Source organism: Elephas maximus, chromosome 8, assembly GCF_024166365.1.
Source record: "Elephas maximus indicus isolate mEleMax1 chromosome 8, mEleMax1 primary haplotype, whole genome shotgun sequence".
In the NCBI taxonomy this organism is placed as follows: domain Eukaryota; kingdom Metazoa; phylum Chordata; class Mammalia; order Proboscidea; family Elephantidae; genus Elephas; species Elephas maximus.
In genome coordinates this window covers 37,509,287-37,525,213 of record NC_064826.1, presented here as the reverse complement: position 1 = coordinate 37,525,213, position 15,927 = coordinate 37,509,287, and the positions used below count along the sequence as shown (strand labels likewise).

Sequence of the window (15,927 nt, the reverse complement as noted above, 5' to 3'; positions counted from 1 at the left end):
ATATTTTGAAAGCCTAACTTACGAGACAGACCAGCATTTGTCTGCTACCTTTTTCTTTAAATGCTGCTTAAATTAATGTGCAAATGCTCAATAAACTTTAACTATGCCAAAACACTAAGAAGTTATAAAACTCAATACCAAAATAATTCATGCGTTACAACAATAATTAACTTCTATAGCTAGAAAATTATTATCCTCCTAAGAAAATCCTGGCAAACTGCTTAAAACGTTTCTCTTTTGAGTTAATCCAGGAGGGAAAAATTGAAAACTCAGAGTTCAGTCATTTTTATGTCCCTGTGCCTAAAAAGACTTTATCTCCATCAATTACCTACATGCAAATAATTTTAAATGTCTTTGTCTATGCAATATCCACATTTCCTTGGTTTATGACGGCTAGCTTCTCCTCCCACCCCGTTTTCAATTTCACAGACACTTCTATGGAATAAAAACGAAGGAAAGCTTTCTTCCTCTGTTTCTATGCTCTCTGCTTTTTGCAAGTCTTTGTCTAATCTACTCCAGAGAAAGAGCACCAGAAGGAAAATGGGAACAGAAAGTAAAGAAAGGAGAGTTTGTTTTTGCTTTTAGAAGCCACCATTTCTCAGGTGGAAAATGAGAATGTCATGCCATGATGACATTTCACCTTGTGTCACATTGATTAATAGTCTAATTTTTTCCAATTAGGAGAGCAAAAGCAACCAGCCAGAGGAGTCTGACCAGGCTTGTGAGTTCTACAACTCAGATGTGGAATGAGATCTGAGATGATTTCGTTTACCTTTGACAGCTAAGTATATTATATGTCCACTCATGAGCTCCACAAATGAAAAAGAAGGCTTTCAGAAAAAATAAGGAATTATTTCCAAATCTGACCCTTTTAAACAACATGTTTTCTTTGAATTGGTACAATATGACTCAAAATGAGTATGGGGTTTAGCGGATTCATTTGAATAAGTTAACAACCTTGGCAATGCCTAATTAGGGATAGAAAGACTTATGGGGGTAGAGCGGTTTTAAATGACATACACATATAAAACAGGTCCACAGGAAATGGTCAAGAGCCATCTTCAAGATAACACACAAAGTTATAAAGGCAGAAAACTGCCTGGGAGCAGAGACTAGGACACACAGTAAACTTCTTATATATCTCACCTTCCCCTACCTGAACAAAAACCAAAACATTTCAGAGATAGAATATTCCAGACCGTTTCACTGACAACTAGTCATAGTGCCTAAGGAAATCTTACATCTAATTTTAGAATTTCAAGAAAATTTGGAAATCACCTCATCCAACTCACTCATTTTACAGCTGAGAAAACTGAGGTCCTGAGAAAAAGGAAAACCCGGTGGCTTAATGGTTAAGTGCTATATAGGGCTGCTAACCAAAAGTTTGGCAGTTCGAATCCACCAGGTGCTCTTTGGAAAACTCTACGGGACAGTTCTACTCTGGCCTATAGTCACTATGAGTCAGGATCGACTTGACAGCAACGGGTTTGGTTTTTTTGGTTTTAAGAAGAAAAACCGCTTGCTTACGTTTAGTTACTAGAGAAATAACTACAAATAGAACCCTGGGCTCTTACCTTAGTAAGATAAATTCGTTAGCCCTTTCAGATAGATACTTTATAGTATGACGGTATCAAACAAATGTTTTTTTTCCCCTCCAAAGTGAATAAATTTATTGTATCAATATAAATGGGGCAACCCGTGCCACCTGGCCTATGTGCTCTGGGAAACGCAATAATGACATAACAACGCATAGCCCTGAAACCAGAAGACTTCTCAACTGCCACTTAACATGTCAGCTCATCAGGAGAATCCAGACAGTAACTTCTTCAATGCTTGTTGTAACAGGATTTTACCTGTAATGTTCCAGTTTCACTTCAAGGCATTTCTGCAATTTGACAGTTTTCAAACTAGAGTTTTGTTTTCTCTTTGTGTTCTTTAATGAACTCTAATACAGGACCTCAACATATGAAACCAACAAAAGCAGCATCTTAGCCTAATAAATTTGTTTTATATTTTCAAATTCACTTTTGCTCAGAATTAAGTCACCTAGTGAGAACAACGATGGGGGTTCCCTGTTAGCCAGTCTCACACCATGAATTAGGAAGAGGTCATCCCTTCCTCTCAGCTGATCCATGCCCAAGCCAGTAGGTGCAGCCTGATGAGTAGAGTACAGCCGAATTTCCAGTGGCCTTGCACAGGGCACAATCTGCAATACTGCACATGGGCGTAACAGGTTTCTTCTAGTAAAGTGCTCTAAAAAAACCCACTAATGAATAAGAAATCAAAAAATAACAACTGTAGACGATTTTTCAGCGTGCCAGATATTTCTGTATTTTCTTTTGGTTGCACAATGGAGTGAAAATTCTGTTTCTCACCAACGGCTAATCGCATATCCGATAGCAGCTTTGTTTCTGCCTTTTGATAACAGCTTGACTTGTGATCTCAGGATACTCTTATTCTGAAAAAGCAGAGATAAGAGATTTTTCTTGCAAAGCTGCATCACTAAAAAGTCATAAAAGCACCCAAAACTTGCAGTAAGTACGGAAAATGCCTAAGACACAGTGTTAGCCAGAAGATACTGCACAACCGACCACTACCTGGTGGCCAGAACAGGTGACAAACAGATGTGCCTGCGTATCTTCTGGCATTTAAATTGAGCGCAGCAGCTAAATGCTGCTGTAGAGACTCTACTTGTGAGCACGCTATTAAAAATTCAGGCCTGCACACACTGACTCAAATAAAATTTGCAATTTATTATACAGCAGATACAATACTAAGAAAAGATTAAAAATTCAGGCCTGCACACACTGACTCAAATAAAATTTGCAATTTATTATACAGCAGATACAATACTAAGAAAAGATACAATAGGAAAAAAAAAAAATCTAGTCCTATCTTCATTGAGTTTACAATCTAGTGGTTACCAGCAGGTTTCTTCATGAAGTCACATTCCTAGTTTTCTTGTTTTCATTTTCTACCTTGGGTTTTTTTTTTTTTTTTTTTTAAGGGCAATTTTATACCATCACAGAACAAACAGAATTGTGACATATGTTTCAGAATTTATGTAGCTAATTTCACATACTTTTGACAAAACTCTATCAATTTCTAACAAATACTTGTCTTCCTCAGGGCCAACACTTTGGGATGTGGAAGGCATGCTCCAAGCAAATCAGGCTGCCCTCATCTTAAAGCCTGGTGTATTCATTCTCAACCACCTGGTATGTAAACTTAATAACTGTAACACACTGAGCTTTGAATTTTCTTCATCATCCAAGAAATTCATTCCTCACTGATTTGACATTTATTGAGCCTACTAAATGTTAGTTCTATGCTACCTCTAGGAAATCAAAGCTGAAAAGACAGCCTCTTTGCCTTCAAGGGTTTCGCTAGACTATAGTAAAGGTACTGTTGTTGTTTTTGTTGTTGTGTGCTGTGGAGCTGATTCTGACTCACAGTGACCCTATAGGACAGAGTAGAGCTAGTCCATAGGGCTTCCTATGCTGTAATCTTTATGGAAGCAGATCGCCACATCTTTATCCCATGGAGCAGCTGGTGGGTTAGTACCACCAATCTTTCAGCCAGCAGCTGAGCATTTAACCACTGCCACCAGGGCTCCTTACAGCAAAGGCAGACAATTTCAAAACAGCAGTAGCAAGGGCCCTAAGACAAGTAGCTATAGGGCACAGATGCAGAACAAGAGAGCAGTTTTCAATTCGGCCAGGAGTCAGAAACAGAAGCTCCTGGAACACAGACACTGCAGGTAGATTTTCTATGGAATGAGAGGGGACTGGTCAACCCAGGCACAGTTCTAGCAAGTGCAGAGGCATAGAGTCCAGAACAGCGCGCCACCTCCCAGGAACTGTCAGTAGGAGTACAGTGCCATGACAAGGCCATCGGCTTCAGATTTGCACCAACACATCCCTGCATCTTAGTTCCACCACTTACCAAGCAGCTAGGTCACCTGGAACATGCCACTCACCTTCTCTAGCTTTGCTACAAGGCTTGAGCGTGAATACACAGGGCCAGTCACACAGGGCCAAGCTCCTGGTAAGGATTCACCTTGAAGTTATGTCACCTCTGTGTGCCCACTCTTGGTTTTTTATAACTTAAACACATACTATCATTTTTATTTATTGTTCCAAAAATCTCTGGAAGAAGGGTAAACAACACAGGATCTATCTTTCTGCCTCTGCCTATGTTAGAAGGAAACCACAAAAAAAGCCCATTGTCCATGATAGTTAACATCAGTCAAGTGACAGGAATGAATGGGGGACACAAGGGGGAGAAGCGGAAATTACCCAGAGGGAAAAGGAAGAAGGTTTCCAGCTATTTAAAGTACAACTCCACTCAGGTGTTTATATCAGACAATCTCAGCAGCTGGTGACTCATTCTATGGGGAGTATCTCAAAATGAAACTCCTAATTCTTTTGTGGAAGTTCTTGGTTTTTCAGGATATGAAATGCTCCCTTCACAGGGCTGTTTCCTCAGGCCCACAAGTCCACATCACCATCCCAAGCTCTTATCTCCATTTTAAAGCTTGAGAGGAAAATATCAGCCTCAATCTTCATATTGATTTCTCTGTGATATGTTATGCACTGCCTTTGCAAGTGAATTTAAAAATAAGAGTAACACAAACCTTAAAAGAATGTTGTAAAAATTAAATGAGATAAAACTATGAAACATTTCTAGCTTCTTCACTCATCCAAGGATCTACGCCTCCTTCTATGCCCATCAAACTAGCACAATACCTTACATCTACTAGGCATAGTCAATAATCATCTAAGTTTTCCACCAACGTGTCATAGCATATGCCTTTCTATTTAACATTATGAAAAATAAAAATGCAACAAGTGAACTCTAGATGGATGTACTACCTACCATCATGAAATACATATTTAAGGATACTAGAAAATGGACATTTTTTTACCCGAACACTGCTTTATTCTTTTCAGGGACCTGGCATTCAATACCCAGACCTTTCGAAAACAAAGTACACCTGAAGTAATGCCCCAAACCAAATTTTCACATAATAAAACTTGATCTACCTGTTTTAATTGCTAACCAGATGGTTCAACCTGCCATCTCAGGTTTAAATAATCATACTGGGGAGAAATGTACCATTTCAAGACTCTATTTCTGTTGGTTGCTTTGATGGAACCCAAATGGATCTGAAGACTCCAGGCGATGTGAGCAAATCTGCACTAATACCATTATTCAGATAAACATATGCCTGAAGTTATTAACAGATAACCATCACCAAACAATCTGACTCAATTAAGTATGTGTTTCTGGAGGTGAGACAAAGAAGTCAGATCTCAGACCATAAAAGGGCCTCTGCTGAGTACATCGGTTACACAAGGTCAAGGAGTCTCCTATTTTCTTTGTTCCTCTCCCAACAGTGCCTAAAGCTGCTCTAACCTCTGAATATGCAATATTCCCCATATTTGCTAGATAAAATCTCTTCAAGTCATTGGCTATATTGATAAGCTTCTCCTGCATAAATTATTCTTGGGCCCACAGTCTCACAGGACAGAGTTTACAGAACACAATGGAAGTGAGCAGAGACACCAATATCCGCCTTCTGAATGAATGCTTTATGGACTGAGCAGCATCTTTATCTTAGGTGATTTTGTTTGAAGTCCTTTTTCAAAGAGGTCTTGGGGCTCTTTTCAAAAGAGTTATTCACCAAGGCCATCTGAAAGCAAAGGTTCACTGCTACCGTGAGATGAACAGGGCAGGGACACATCCATAAGTAATCAAGCTGTTGTAACAAGGAAAGCGACTTTAAAACCCTGGAAAGGAGTACTTCCTGGACCTAAGTAAGAAACTAAATTCAGGGCCTCCAGGCTCAACTTCCACCAGTCTAACCTCTAATCATGACAGAAAACCTCTAATCATGAGAGGAAACAGCACTCGGCTAATAAAAGAATTTATATATTTTTCTGATTATAAAATAAATTAACATTAATTTTGGAAATTAATTTAAAAAGAAGTAGAAAGTTGAAAAAAGGTCACTTCTCAATTGTAACAATAGGTTGTAATAACACTTAATTTTGTATTCTAATTCTTCACTTCTCGTAAGTTATTTTCTCATTTTAAAACTGATTAACATAATTTAGACATAAGATGTCCTCTTCTAACTTGAGGCCATGAAAATAAATATTTGGTCTTTTGAATCAATTTCTATAAGCTATTTTTTTTTATGTTTAGAACTATTAAAGGAAATTTAGAGTGCAATTAATACAAATGTAATCTTCCTAAAAAAACAACTTTTACTGATTGTACAATTTCATAAGAATGCTCTTATCTTATTGTTACTGGTTTTTCATCCAGACTTCTACAGAAAACTTCAGAGACAGACTCCCCAATCTCAGAGTAATGGCAAGCATGCTTTCCCCTGTCCTCAGAGGACAGTCAGGAACATTTTCTCTAGGACATGGGTGGGGGCCATTTCTAGCTGCCTCACATATATGCATCCCATGTTCCCAATTACAGACAGGAGTCTCCCATTTTGGAGAAAAAAGGAAATGGAAGCAAATCTCTACATTTCCACTGAAAGATTTTCAAGGAAACATTTTTAGGTTAATGCCCAATTAATACTCTAGTAAAAAAAAATGTGTTGAAATCCTAACCCACTCCTTGTTTCTCTGTCACTAACAGACTACAAGGAAAACTACAATATCCAGTATGCTCTGTCACTACAAGGGCACCCACGAAAACACTTTTCTTACAAAGACCACACTTCTTAAAGACAAAATGGCATCTCCCTAGATTCCCCTTCCACCCATCCACCAACCTTCCTGTCTTAGTTTCTGGAAATGGCCATCTCTCAATGGAAGTACAAAGATGAGGTGGAAAGGTGGATGCCTCAGGCAGTATAGGACACACTCCAAGTGGGATCTAGACTCTAGGGCTGTTCACAGGGAGTGGGGGAGTTAAAACAGGTCCTCCTTTCATTTTTCAGGTCATTGAGGCCACTATGCTTAAGAAGGGGAAGCACTGGGAAGTCACCAATTCGTTCTCTTAGTCCAGTTTCATCTGCCTTTGGGAAAATCTTCCCAAATTTTAGTAATAGGTCTTCTGTCAGACTTAACTTAATTCTGTCAGTATTATTAATGTTTTAGCTCTTTCTGTGTATTTATAGGTATTACAGAGGGAAGTTATGAAAAGCTACACTGGGGGAAAGCAACCTGATGCCATCTTAAGCTGGGATCCCCGACTTCAAATTGCTTATTTTTCAGTAGTACAATGGTATAATTTTGAAAATCCTAAATTAGGCCTTGTGGTTCCTAAGAGGTATTACGTATTTACGACAACACACACAAATATTTTGCTTTAGATATTTGAGCACTTTCTTATTTTTGGATGTGGGATATACTTATAGGTTGCTTGAGGGATGCATAAATCTTGTTTATGGAAATATTATTTGCGCATTCTGTTTTTCAACATCTTGTTGGAGAAATCTCACAAACATGTACAATTTGGCATGAGATATTTGTTTTTGAGAAAACCATCACAGAAAAAGAAATAACTAATGCCTTAGCCTGGCAATGGTGGGAGGCAAGACAAGACCATATAGTTTAGTTTAGTATCAACTCTACATTGGCAGCTCATATTTCTTACATAGACGAGTCCTCTGTACCCATGTTAATAAAATGCTTCAAAATGACCGCTCTTTGCAAATTTCGGGTCTGTCATTCAAACTTAGAAGAGGCCAGCAGACTACAAAATCAAAGTCAATACAATTAATAACGTCTCATCTAGGTCCCGGTGCCGTCGGGCAGTTCTACTCTGTCCTATAGGGTCGCTATGAGTCAGAATCCACTCGACGGCACTGGGTTTGGTTTGGTTTTTTTCATCTAGGTCAGTCACTTCAGTCATTACACATAAACACAATGGCTCTTGAATGTGGCTCTCTAGCCCAGAATCTCTCTCCTTTGTTCTAGACCCACTTCCCACCAGATATTGCCATGTGAATGTTTTACAGGTATCTCAAACACAAGGTGGCCAAGCAGAACTTTTAATCTTATAGCATAAACCTACCCCACCTACAAAAATGTCTCTTTTGTTGAATGGTACCTATCTTCACCCAGATGTCCAAGCCAGAAACCAGGAAGACATCCAAACTTCTTCCTTGCCCTAATTCCTCACATCCCATCAATTACCAAGCCATATAGCTTCCATTTCCTAAGTATTTAGGAATACTTAAAAAATATTTAGAAAAATTCTCTGATCTGTCCAGATTTCACAAAGCCAGTGGATGCTAACCTGGGTCAAGTTCTTCTCTCTTAGCTCAGCTACTGCAGTTACCTCTCCTTACTCATCTTTATGCTATTCTCTCCTTCATAAACAACAATATGTGTGCTTTCAAGTTTACCACTACCACTATTTCCAAACAAAAATAGTATTTTTTTAAAAAAAGAATTTACTGATAATCTTCATATCCTAACCCAAAATAATTACTCTCATCTCTGCATTAACTGCATCATTTCTATGGTACACCTCTTTTGCACAATTTCAATCATCATCTATAATTAACTTTGATTTCCTTTTTCATTTAATATTGTTATTGCTGTTAGTGTCACCAAGTAGATTTTTGACTCATAGCAACCCCAGGTGACAGAGTAGAACTGCCCCATAGGGTTTTCTTGGCTGTAATCTTTATGGAAGCAGATTGCCAGATTTTTTTTCTTCTTCTGTAGAGCCAACGGGTGGGTTCAAACCACCATCCTTTCGGTTAGCAGCAAGCGCTTAACCATGGCACCACCAGGGCTCCCTTCATCACTGAACATTAGATACCTAGGATGTATTTTAGAAATAGTGTTATTTTATGAAATTATCCCATTTCGTGGTTGTATCATACTCTGGTGTGCTGAAAACCAAAACTGATTCAACTATTCCCATGTGGGGCATTTATCTTGGCTCTTTCACAGACAGCATGGCAATGAATAACTGTGCATAAAGTGTTTTGTTTTGTCTTGTTTCACATAAACTAAGAGGAGTGGGATTATCCATTCAAACTCTTGCTAATGATCATCATACTAAGCAATATGACTTAGTGGGTAAGAGGGAAGGCTCTGTGCAGGACTTTTCAGGTTCAAATCCTAGCTCCACCATTTCCTGAATGACTTTGTCAAGACAAGTTACTCAACTTCTCTATGGCTCAGTTTTCTGTTAAATGTGGATGGGAACTGACTTCTCTCTCATGGACCACTGGTCATGAGAATTAAATGAAAATGTTCATTCAATGACAAGTTCTTAGAACTGTGCCTGGCATGTAACAAGTGCCCCACGAATGCTAATATATTCTTTCCCAAAAGGGTCGTGCTAATTCTCAATACAAACAGCAAGGTAGAGCATATCAGTTTTACTGTAACTCTGTCACCGAAAAGTGTTAACACCGTTTAGGCAGTTTTTATTTACATAGCAGGTATCAAAAGATATCTTAGCATGCTTTTTTTTTTTTTTTTTTTAACACACTAGAGAGTAGAGCAGTTATTCTTTGAGTTTAAATTGCTTAAATGAAGATGGGTTTGGGGATCTTTACTTTTTTAGTCGAATATACTCTAGCCAAATAAGCCTACTAAGTCATTTTTTTTTTTTTTAAAGAAAAAATGTTATACAAGCTGTCCTATTCTTTTCACAATGCTTAGCAGCATGAAAACAAGTAGAAAAGAATGGTGGTTAAAAACCCTACAGTTGGCAATATACCTCAGTGGACTCATTATATTTATTCTTCTGTTATAGCGGCCAGAGAGAGTTTGTCAAAGAAAATTATACAGAAGAGTCCAAAGTTGGTCATTATATAGTTGCTCCCAAACCTTGTCAAAAAAGTCCTAGTAGGAAGAAACAAGTGAACTTAAAGAGACAACTTAAACAATGCCTGTGATTGCTTTGAATATTTGTTCAATCTTTAATGAAAAATACAATATAAGAAGACAAACTCTGACTCACAGTGAAGGAAAAAAGTATGATTATTAAATTCTAAGGAAAAACAGACATCAGTATCTGTCAAAAGAAAAAAAAAAAAAAAACCATCGATTCTATGCCAAAATCATGAAAGGAACTGAGCTTAACACCTGACAAGGCCCAACTCCCATCCAGCCTGTATGGCTACGGTGGCATCAAGAGTATTGTTTTTCAAACTGTGTGTCAGGGCCCACTAATGATTCAATAAGGTGGAGTCCCTGGGTGGTACAAATGGTTAAATGTTCAACTACTAGCCAGAGGCACCTTGGAAGACAGGCCTGACAATCTGCTTCTAAAAGGTCACAGCCTTGAAAACCCTATGGAACAATTCAAACTTTGCACACATGGGGTTGCTATGAGTTGGAATCTACTCGACAGCAACTAACAACAAGGTGGAGTCCCTGAGTGTCGTAAAAGGTTAAGTGCTCATCTACTAACCAAAAGGCTGATGGTTCAAATCCACCCAGAGGTGCCTTGGAAAAAAGTCCTGGCAGTGTTCTTCCAAAAGATCACAGCCATTGAACACCCTATGGAGCACAGCTCTACTTTGAAACATAGAGTCACCATGAGTCGAATCAACTCAATAGCAACTGGTTTGGTTTGGTCTTTGGGTTAAGTCAGTGATAAACATTTTTTTTTTTTAAATGAAAAAGAAAAGAAGATAATGCATATAACACAGAGCACAGACAGTTATGTTTCTATCACATATATGTGGAGGTACCAAGGGGTATTTGTGTATATAGTTGGTCAGGAAATTAAACATTATGGATCGTGGTGAAATAAGATTAAAATCCACTCATCTAGAATAAGTGATTTAGCCTCAATAAAGTTATTTTATCATGTCTTCAGGGGAAATTACCATTCCACTCCAGAGGGTAGATTCAAATAACAAAATTTCACAACTACAAAATACTGTATAACTATGCTATAGTTACAGTATTTTGCTAGGTTTCCCTAGAGTCTAATGTTGCTCTAACATATATGTTCACAGCATACAGTCACTATGCTAAAGCTTGGACATACTGTATCAAAGATGATTCCGAAAGTCTAGTCCCCTTTTGGTAAGGAGTCGACCTAGAGACAGCAAAACCTCGTATTTCTTGAAAATTTTATCATCTCTTTTGTAGTACTTTTTGTAACCGCCTCTGGAAAACCTAGACGAGAGAGGACAGGCAACAGCTCTGTTCCCGTGGGCCCCTTGTAAGAGAATGGTAACTTAGGAGAAAGAAGCAGAGAGGAAAACATTTTCATAGGCTACTCCCAGAGGAGGCCAGATCAAGGACATCAGTTGCCATCCCACTGTCTGCGAAGCCATCCAGTGACAATGTAAATCATTCCTCTTGGCTTCCCACTTAAAGTTGAGACCTTTGTGCCAGGCCCAAAATGCCACAAACAATTCCGAGCAGCACACCGTGACTTAGCTACACATGTTATCTAGACACATCATGGTGTCACAAATAGGAAACGCTTTAAGAGACTATTATCTAGGAAACTGAAAACGGCTAAGAGGAAAGGTGCACTGCCTTAGAATTCTCTCCCACACACACCATCATTCTCAAGGGAAAGCCGCTCTGAAGATCCTGTATAAATAAGAGAATGTGCCTCTCCCTCTGAAGGAGAAGGCCTTTGGAACAGGAACATGAGCCCTACTCCGATGAGTTAAAAAATCGCTTCATGAGAAGTGAGGGCCAGGAATATTCCCAAGAGCTTAGTGATCCTATACTATGATATACAGTGATACTATAAATACTTCATTCCTAAAATGGCAGTCATGACCTTCAGATCTGATTGTTCTGAGTTTTGTTTCTTATAAAGCTCGTGGATTTTTCAAACTGATCAATCCATCCCATGTTCTCCCAGCCAAGCTTAGCCAGGCTCACACAAGTCAAACATCTGGCTGGCTTTGAGAGGTACAGTCTGTGGCAGAACAAGAATCTCTGGCTCACCTGGAAATGCTGTGCATAAATGCTTGTTGAACAAATGAATACAGGAACATACTTGCAATGCTCTTAACTTTCTCTGTGAATCATTCCCACTACTTGGGGGAGGGGAGATGACAGAAGAGGGAATGCAGGAGGCAGATAGTGATCGTGAAGATATTTGTGAGGGGGCGATCAAAGGGGTATTAGTCACTGCCCATGAAGCTCCTACTGGAGGGACAGAATCAAACAGATTGAGAAAGCAAGCAACCATCATTTCATCTCTGGTAGCTTGCCAGGTAGATTTTGCTTCTTTTGATCTCAGTTAAAAACCATGGGGGGCAAGTCACAGCAAAAGTGCCTTTCTCATAGCAATCTCCACACAGTGGAGATGTTTTCTACCCAAAGGACACAGTTGTTGGAAAATCTCTACAGACTTTGCATTAGGAAGGACCTTAGATATCACTTGATACGGAGGCTGAGAGCCAGAGAGGGACAGTGACTCACCTAAGGGCACGCAGGTGGCAGCAGTTCCTAGACTAGAACCAAGGGCTAATTAGAATCTCCCAAGATAAAATATTGCTATCGTTGTGCCTACTAGTATGTTTTTAAAGAGGCACGCTTCCCTATCTCTCAGGACCATACTTTATTGCTATACCTTTCTAATCCCCTATAATCAAAACAATGTTTTAAGATAATTCTCGATTAAATGGAGGAGACAGTGCCGACACATCAGCTTTGAAAAGGAATTTCTATCTCTGATACATCTTACTACAAGCAAAAAAAGTAAGTGAGTCTATCCATGTTTACATTATATTGCTTGAAATTTAAGCACAAATTTGTAAAGAGAATCATCCCATACATACACGATGGTAGGTAAGAAATGTCACAGCAGAAATAGAAAATTTACGCTGGCATTTTAGATATTCCAAGTTACAAAAATCAATTTATTTCAACAAATGAGGAAAGTGAATTACTACTACATCTACAGGCCAAACAAACATTTGTGCCCATAAAATATCTTTTTGTCAGTGTTCATAAAAATTACATGAGAAAAGCACATACATCAACCAAGGTTTAAAAAAAAAAAAATCTTTCAGTATAGGAAGCTAAATAGTGCTCTCCATGGTGAAAAATCAAGTCCACACATAAGTATCCCAGCAAAATTTTCATAACACACACACTCACATACACACACCTAACAGATGGATTCTCAAAAACAGCTAAGCCAAATGCTGAAAAATTAATGATTAAAGATGATTAGCATTCCTATTTTTTTTTTTTTTATGTGTCATAGTGTAGAAATGAGCAGGACAGCAGTAATTCTGGGCACCCCTCACTCCATCTCCTTTTCCCAAATGTGTGCAGACCCTCCCACCTCCCCCCTCTCAACAACCAAATCACAACCCCCCAAACTGAGGTGTCTGCTGCAACCCAAAACACTTGGCTGATAATATCCGGTTTGCCATTCCAGGAAATCTGAGAGTGGTTTTTAAGTCTCTGCCCACAGCTTATTAAGAAAGGCGAAAGAAGAACTACGTAATAGATACCAGCACCCCAGCTGTGACCTGGCATATAATGAAATCAAGAAAATAAATCCCACCAATAATCTGTATAATTTAACACTTGGAAGAAAACAACATCTGGGACTGACTCCAAGCTGGATGGAGTTGCTTGGATGGGGCTGTGCTTCGGGCACTAAGTGTTAAGTGGGGAGAAGAGACGCTGCTCTCCCGTTCAGCAAAGGCAAGATCTTTTTCCCAGCAAGAGTTAATTTATCCAAAAAAGGAGGGAGTCAAGAGAAGGAAAACAACAACCAACCAACATCCACTCCTTTCAGTAGAGTGCCTGGCAAAGGCTATCCTTGAACTTTTAAGAGAGGGAAAGCCCTTACCTTTTTTAAGTGAGGGAAAGACCCAAAAGTGGGTCCAGGACAAACCATTGTCTTGCTAACCAGTCACAATCCAGAATGGAAGCTAATGTAAAGTATGGTATGACTCTGCTTAATTATAAAGCCCTTTCAGTGGACTCTGAAGTCCTGTCCCCAGGAGAAGTTTAGGGGGAAAAAAAAATCCCCCATGGCTATGACTCCCTAGAAAGGCTTTCCAGATTTTTTAAATAAATAAATTTAGAGCATAAGCAGATATCTGTGCATCGTCTAAAGCATTAGACCCGCTCCCAATTTTTTAAAAAAAGTAAGTCAATCGGCAGGACAGGACATTACAGAAAATATTGTCAGTAAAATCCATAACGCTTTCTCTTGGTTAGATCTTCTGGCCGCTGCTGGCTCGTCAGAAAGCTTGGCTTTTTAATTGTCACAACCCTAAAAGGAGTAACTGTCAAGGGGCAACCCAGCTGAAATCAAACAACAAAAACGGGAACTGTAATTGGCCTGAAATGGGAGGAGGGAAAGAAAGGGAGACTCTTGTATTCATCAGTCAACATTAATGTCCTTTGTTGTTCACCTTTACACAGAACAGCGAGCGCTACCCTGTTCCTTTTTCTCTGGACGCCAGAGTCAGAGTAGTCTTTTCTTAAAAGCTGCCTCCCAGCCTCGAAGACCTAGGCTTTCCGATTCCCCACCCCATTTTCACTCCACAGCCGCCCTCCACCACCCCCACCGTGCTCACTCAGCTCCCCTCCAAAGACCAGAGAGCGCAGTGGCACGGACGTTGAAATTATCAATCTCTCCCCTCCCAAAACACACCCCATAAAATCCGGGTGGGAGGCAAGACTGAGGCTCGGACCGGGTTCGGTCTGTCAGCAGCTCTTTGAGGACTGTGCCACATTCGGCAATCTGGGAATGTTGACGCGAGCCTGAGGGACGGTTGTGCGCCTCCCTTCTATTTGGGGTTGTTCTCTCCGCCCGGTTATTGTCGTCTCCCTCCCCACCCTGGGAAATCTCTGCAGCCCACTGCCGTCTCCCCGCCGCTTTGGGGAAGAAGGAGAGGAGTGCCGTTCGCCCTCCTTCCAACTTGACACGCACACGCCCCGCCGCCACTCCAAACTCCGCAGACAGAGCCGGGAGCCGGCGGGTGGCCGCGCGCTCCCAGCCGTCCCGGCGCTCCGGGAGAGGTGCGGAGCTCGCCGGGCGGACGGGCGGACGGACGGCCGGACGAGGCACCCCTGCCCGGGGCTGGCTCGACAAACCCTGGACCTGCTGCGCGATGCCAAGACTAAGCATTTCCAGCCGCGCGGCGCAAGAGCGGCGCGGGGACAAGGACGCGAAATGCGCACCCGCTTGAGCCAGAGAGGGATAAAAGTTGGCCCCGCGGAGACTCACCCACGCCGTATTTCTCGTGCTCCGTAGGTATCCACATGGCTAAAGGGGCTCCGGGGTCTTCAGGCTTTGTACTCCCCTCGCCCCGTCTCCTGCTCACAACAATGCACCGCACCCGGGTAGCGGCTGCAGCGCTAGAGCCCGTCGGCTCCGCGCGGGTGGCGGGCGCTGGGCAGGGTCTGCGCTGGAGGCTCCCGAGCCAGGCGTTGACACCGCGCCGCTGAGTCTGCGCCGCCCGCCGCGCTCCCGGCAGCGGCTGCTCACAGTCGTCGGACGCGTTCTCCAGAACCCGGCGGCGCAGTCATTGTTCTGATTCACTGAACTAAGGGAACACGCCGGGGCACTCTCGGGCTCACCCCGCCCGCCAGCGCCTTGTCCAGCCCGCCCATCCTCGCGCCCCGAGGCACGCTGGGAATTGTAGTCCTCGGGCTCCATCCCGGAAAGGGGCGTGGCTTGGGTAGCTAGGGGCGGGAATTAGGTTCCTCTCGCCGCGTCCTATTGGCTCAGAGCGTGACGGCGCCGCTTGGGCGCGGAGGTAAGGCTGCGTTAATGGCGAGTTCGCCTTCGGCTGCGTTTCCATTGGTCCCCGCATGCCCCTCCCCGGGCCGTAGGCCTCCCGTTTCTTCTCGGCTGGGTAATGGCTGCTCCCGAGACCCAGGGGGCTGCTGCCGGAGGGGAGGAGGGCGGCAATGGCAGCCACAGCGGAGTCGAGGATGTTGGTTTTCAGGGTGAGTTTGGTGCCCCTGGGGTGTGACTGGT

The 15,927-nt window shown here is 41.6% G+C and overlaps 2 protein-coding genes across 4 annotated transcripts in view; one reads left to right on the top strand and one right to left on the bottom strand.

Annotated features, from left to right (window-relative positions):
- Nucleotides 1-15,539, bottom strand: part of DOCK4 (dedicator of cytokinesis 4) — a 487,078-nt gene extending 471,539 nt beyond the window's left edge. For all 3 annotated transcript variants that reach the window (XM_049893613.1, XM_049893614.1, XM_049893615.1), the window contains exon 1: nt 15,172-15,539. In XM_049893613.1, coding sequence (XP_049749570.1) covers nt 15,172-15,208 — 37 coding nt within the window. In that variant the 5' untranslated portion in view covers nt 15,209-15,539. The remainder of the gene's footprint in view (nt 1-15,171) is intronic.
- Nucleotides 15,540-15,759: 220 nt separating this feature from the next.
- Nucleotides 15,760-15,927, top strand: part of ZNF277 (zinc finger protein 277) — a 118,798-nt gene continuing 118,630 nt past the window's right edge. Inside the window, exon 1 of the mRNA XM_049893617.1 lies at nt 15,760-15,896. Coding sequence (XP_049749574.1) covers nt 15,806-15,896 — 91 coding nt within the window. The 5' untranslated portion in view covers nt 15,760-15,805. The remainder of the gene's footprint in view (nt 15,897-15,927) is intronic.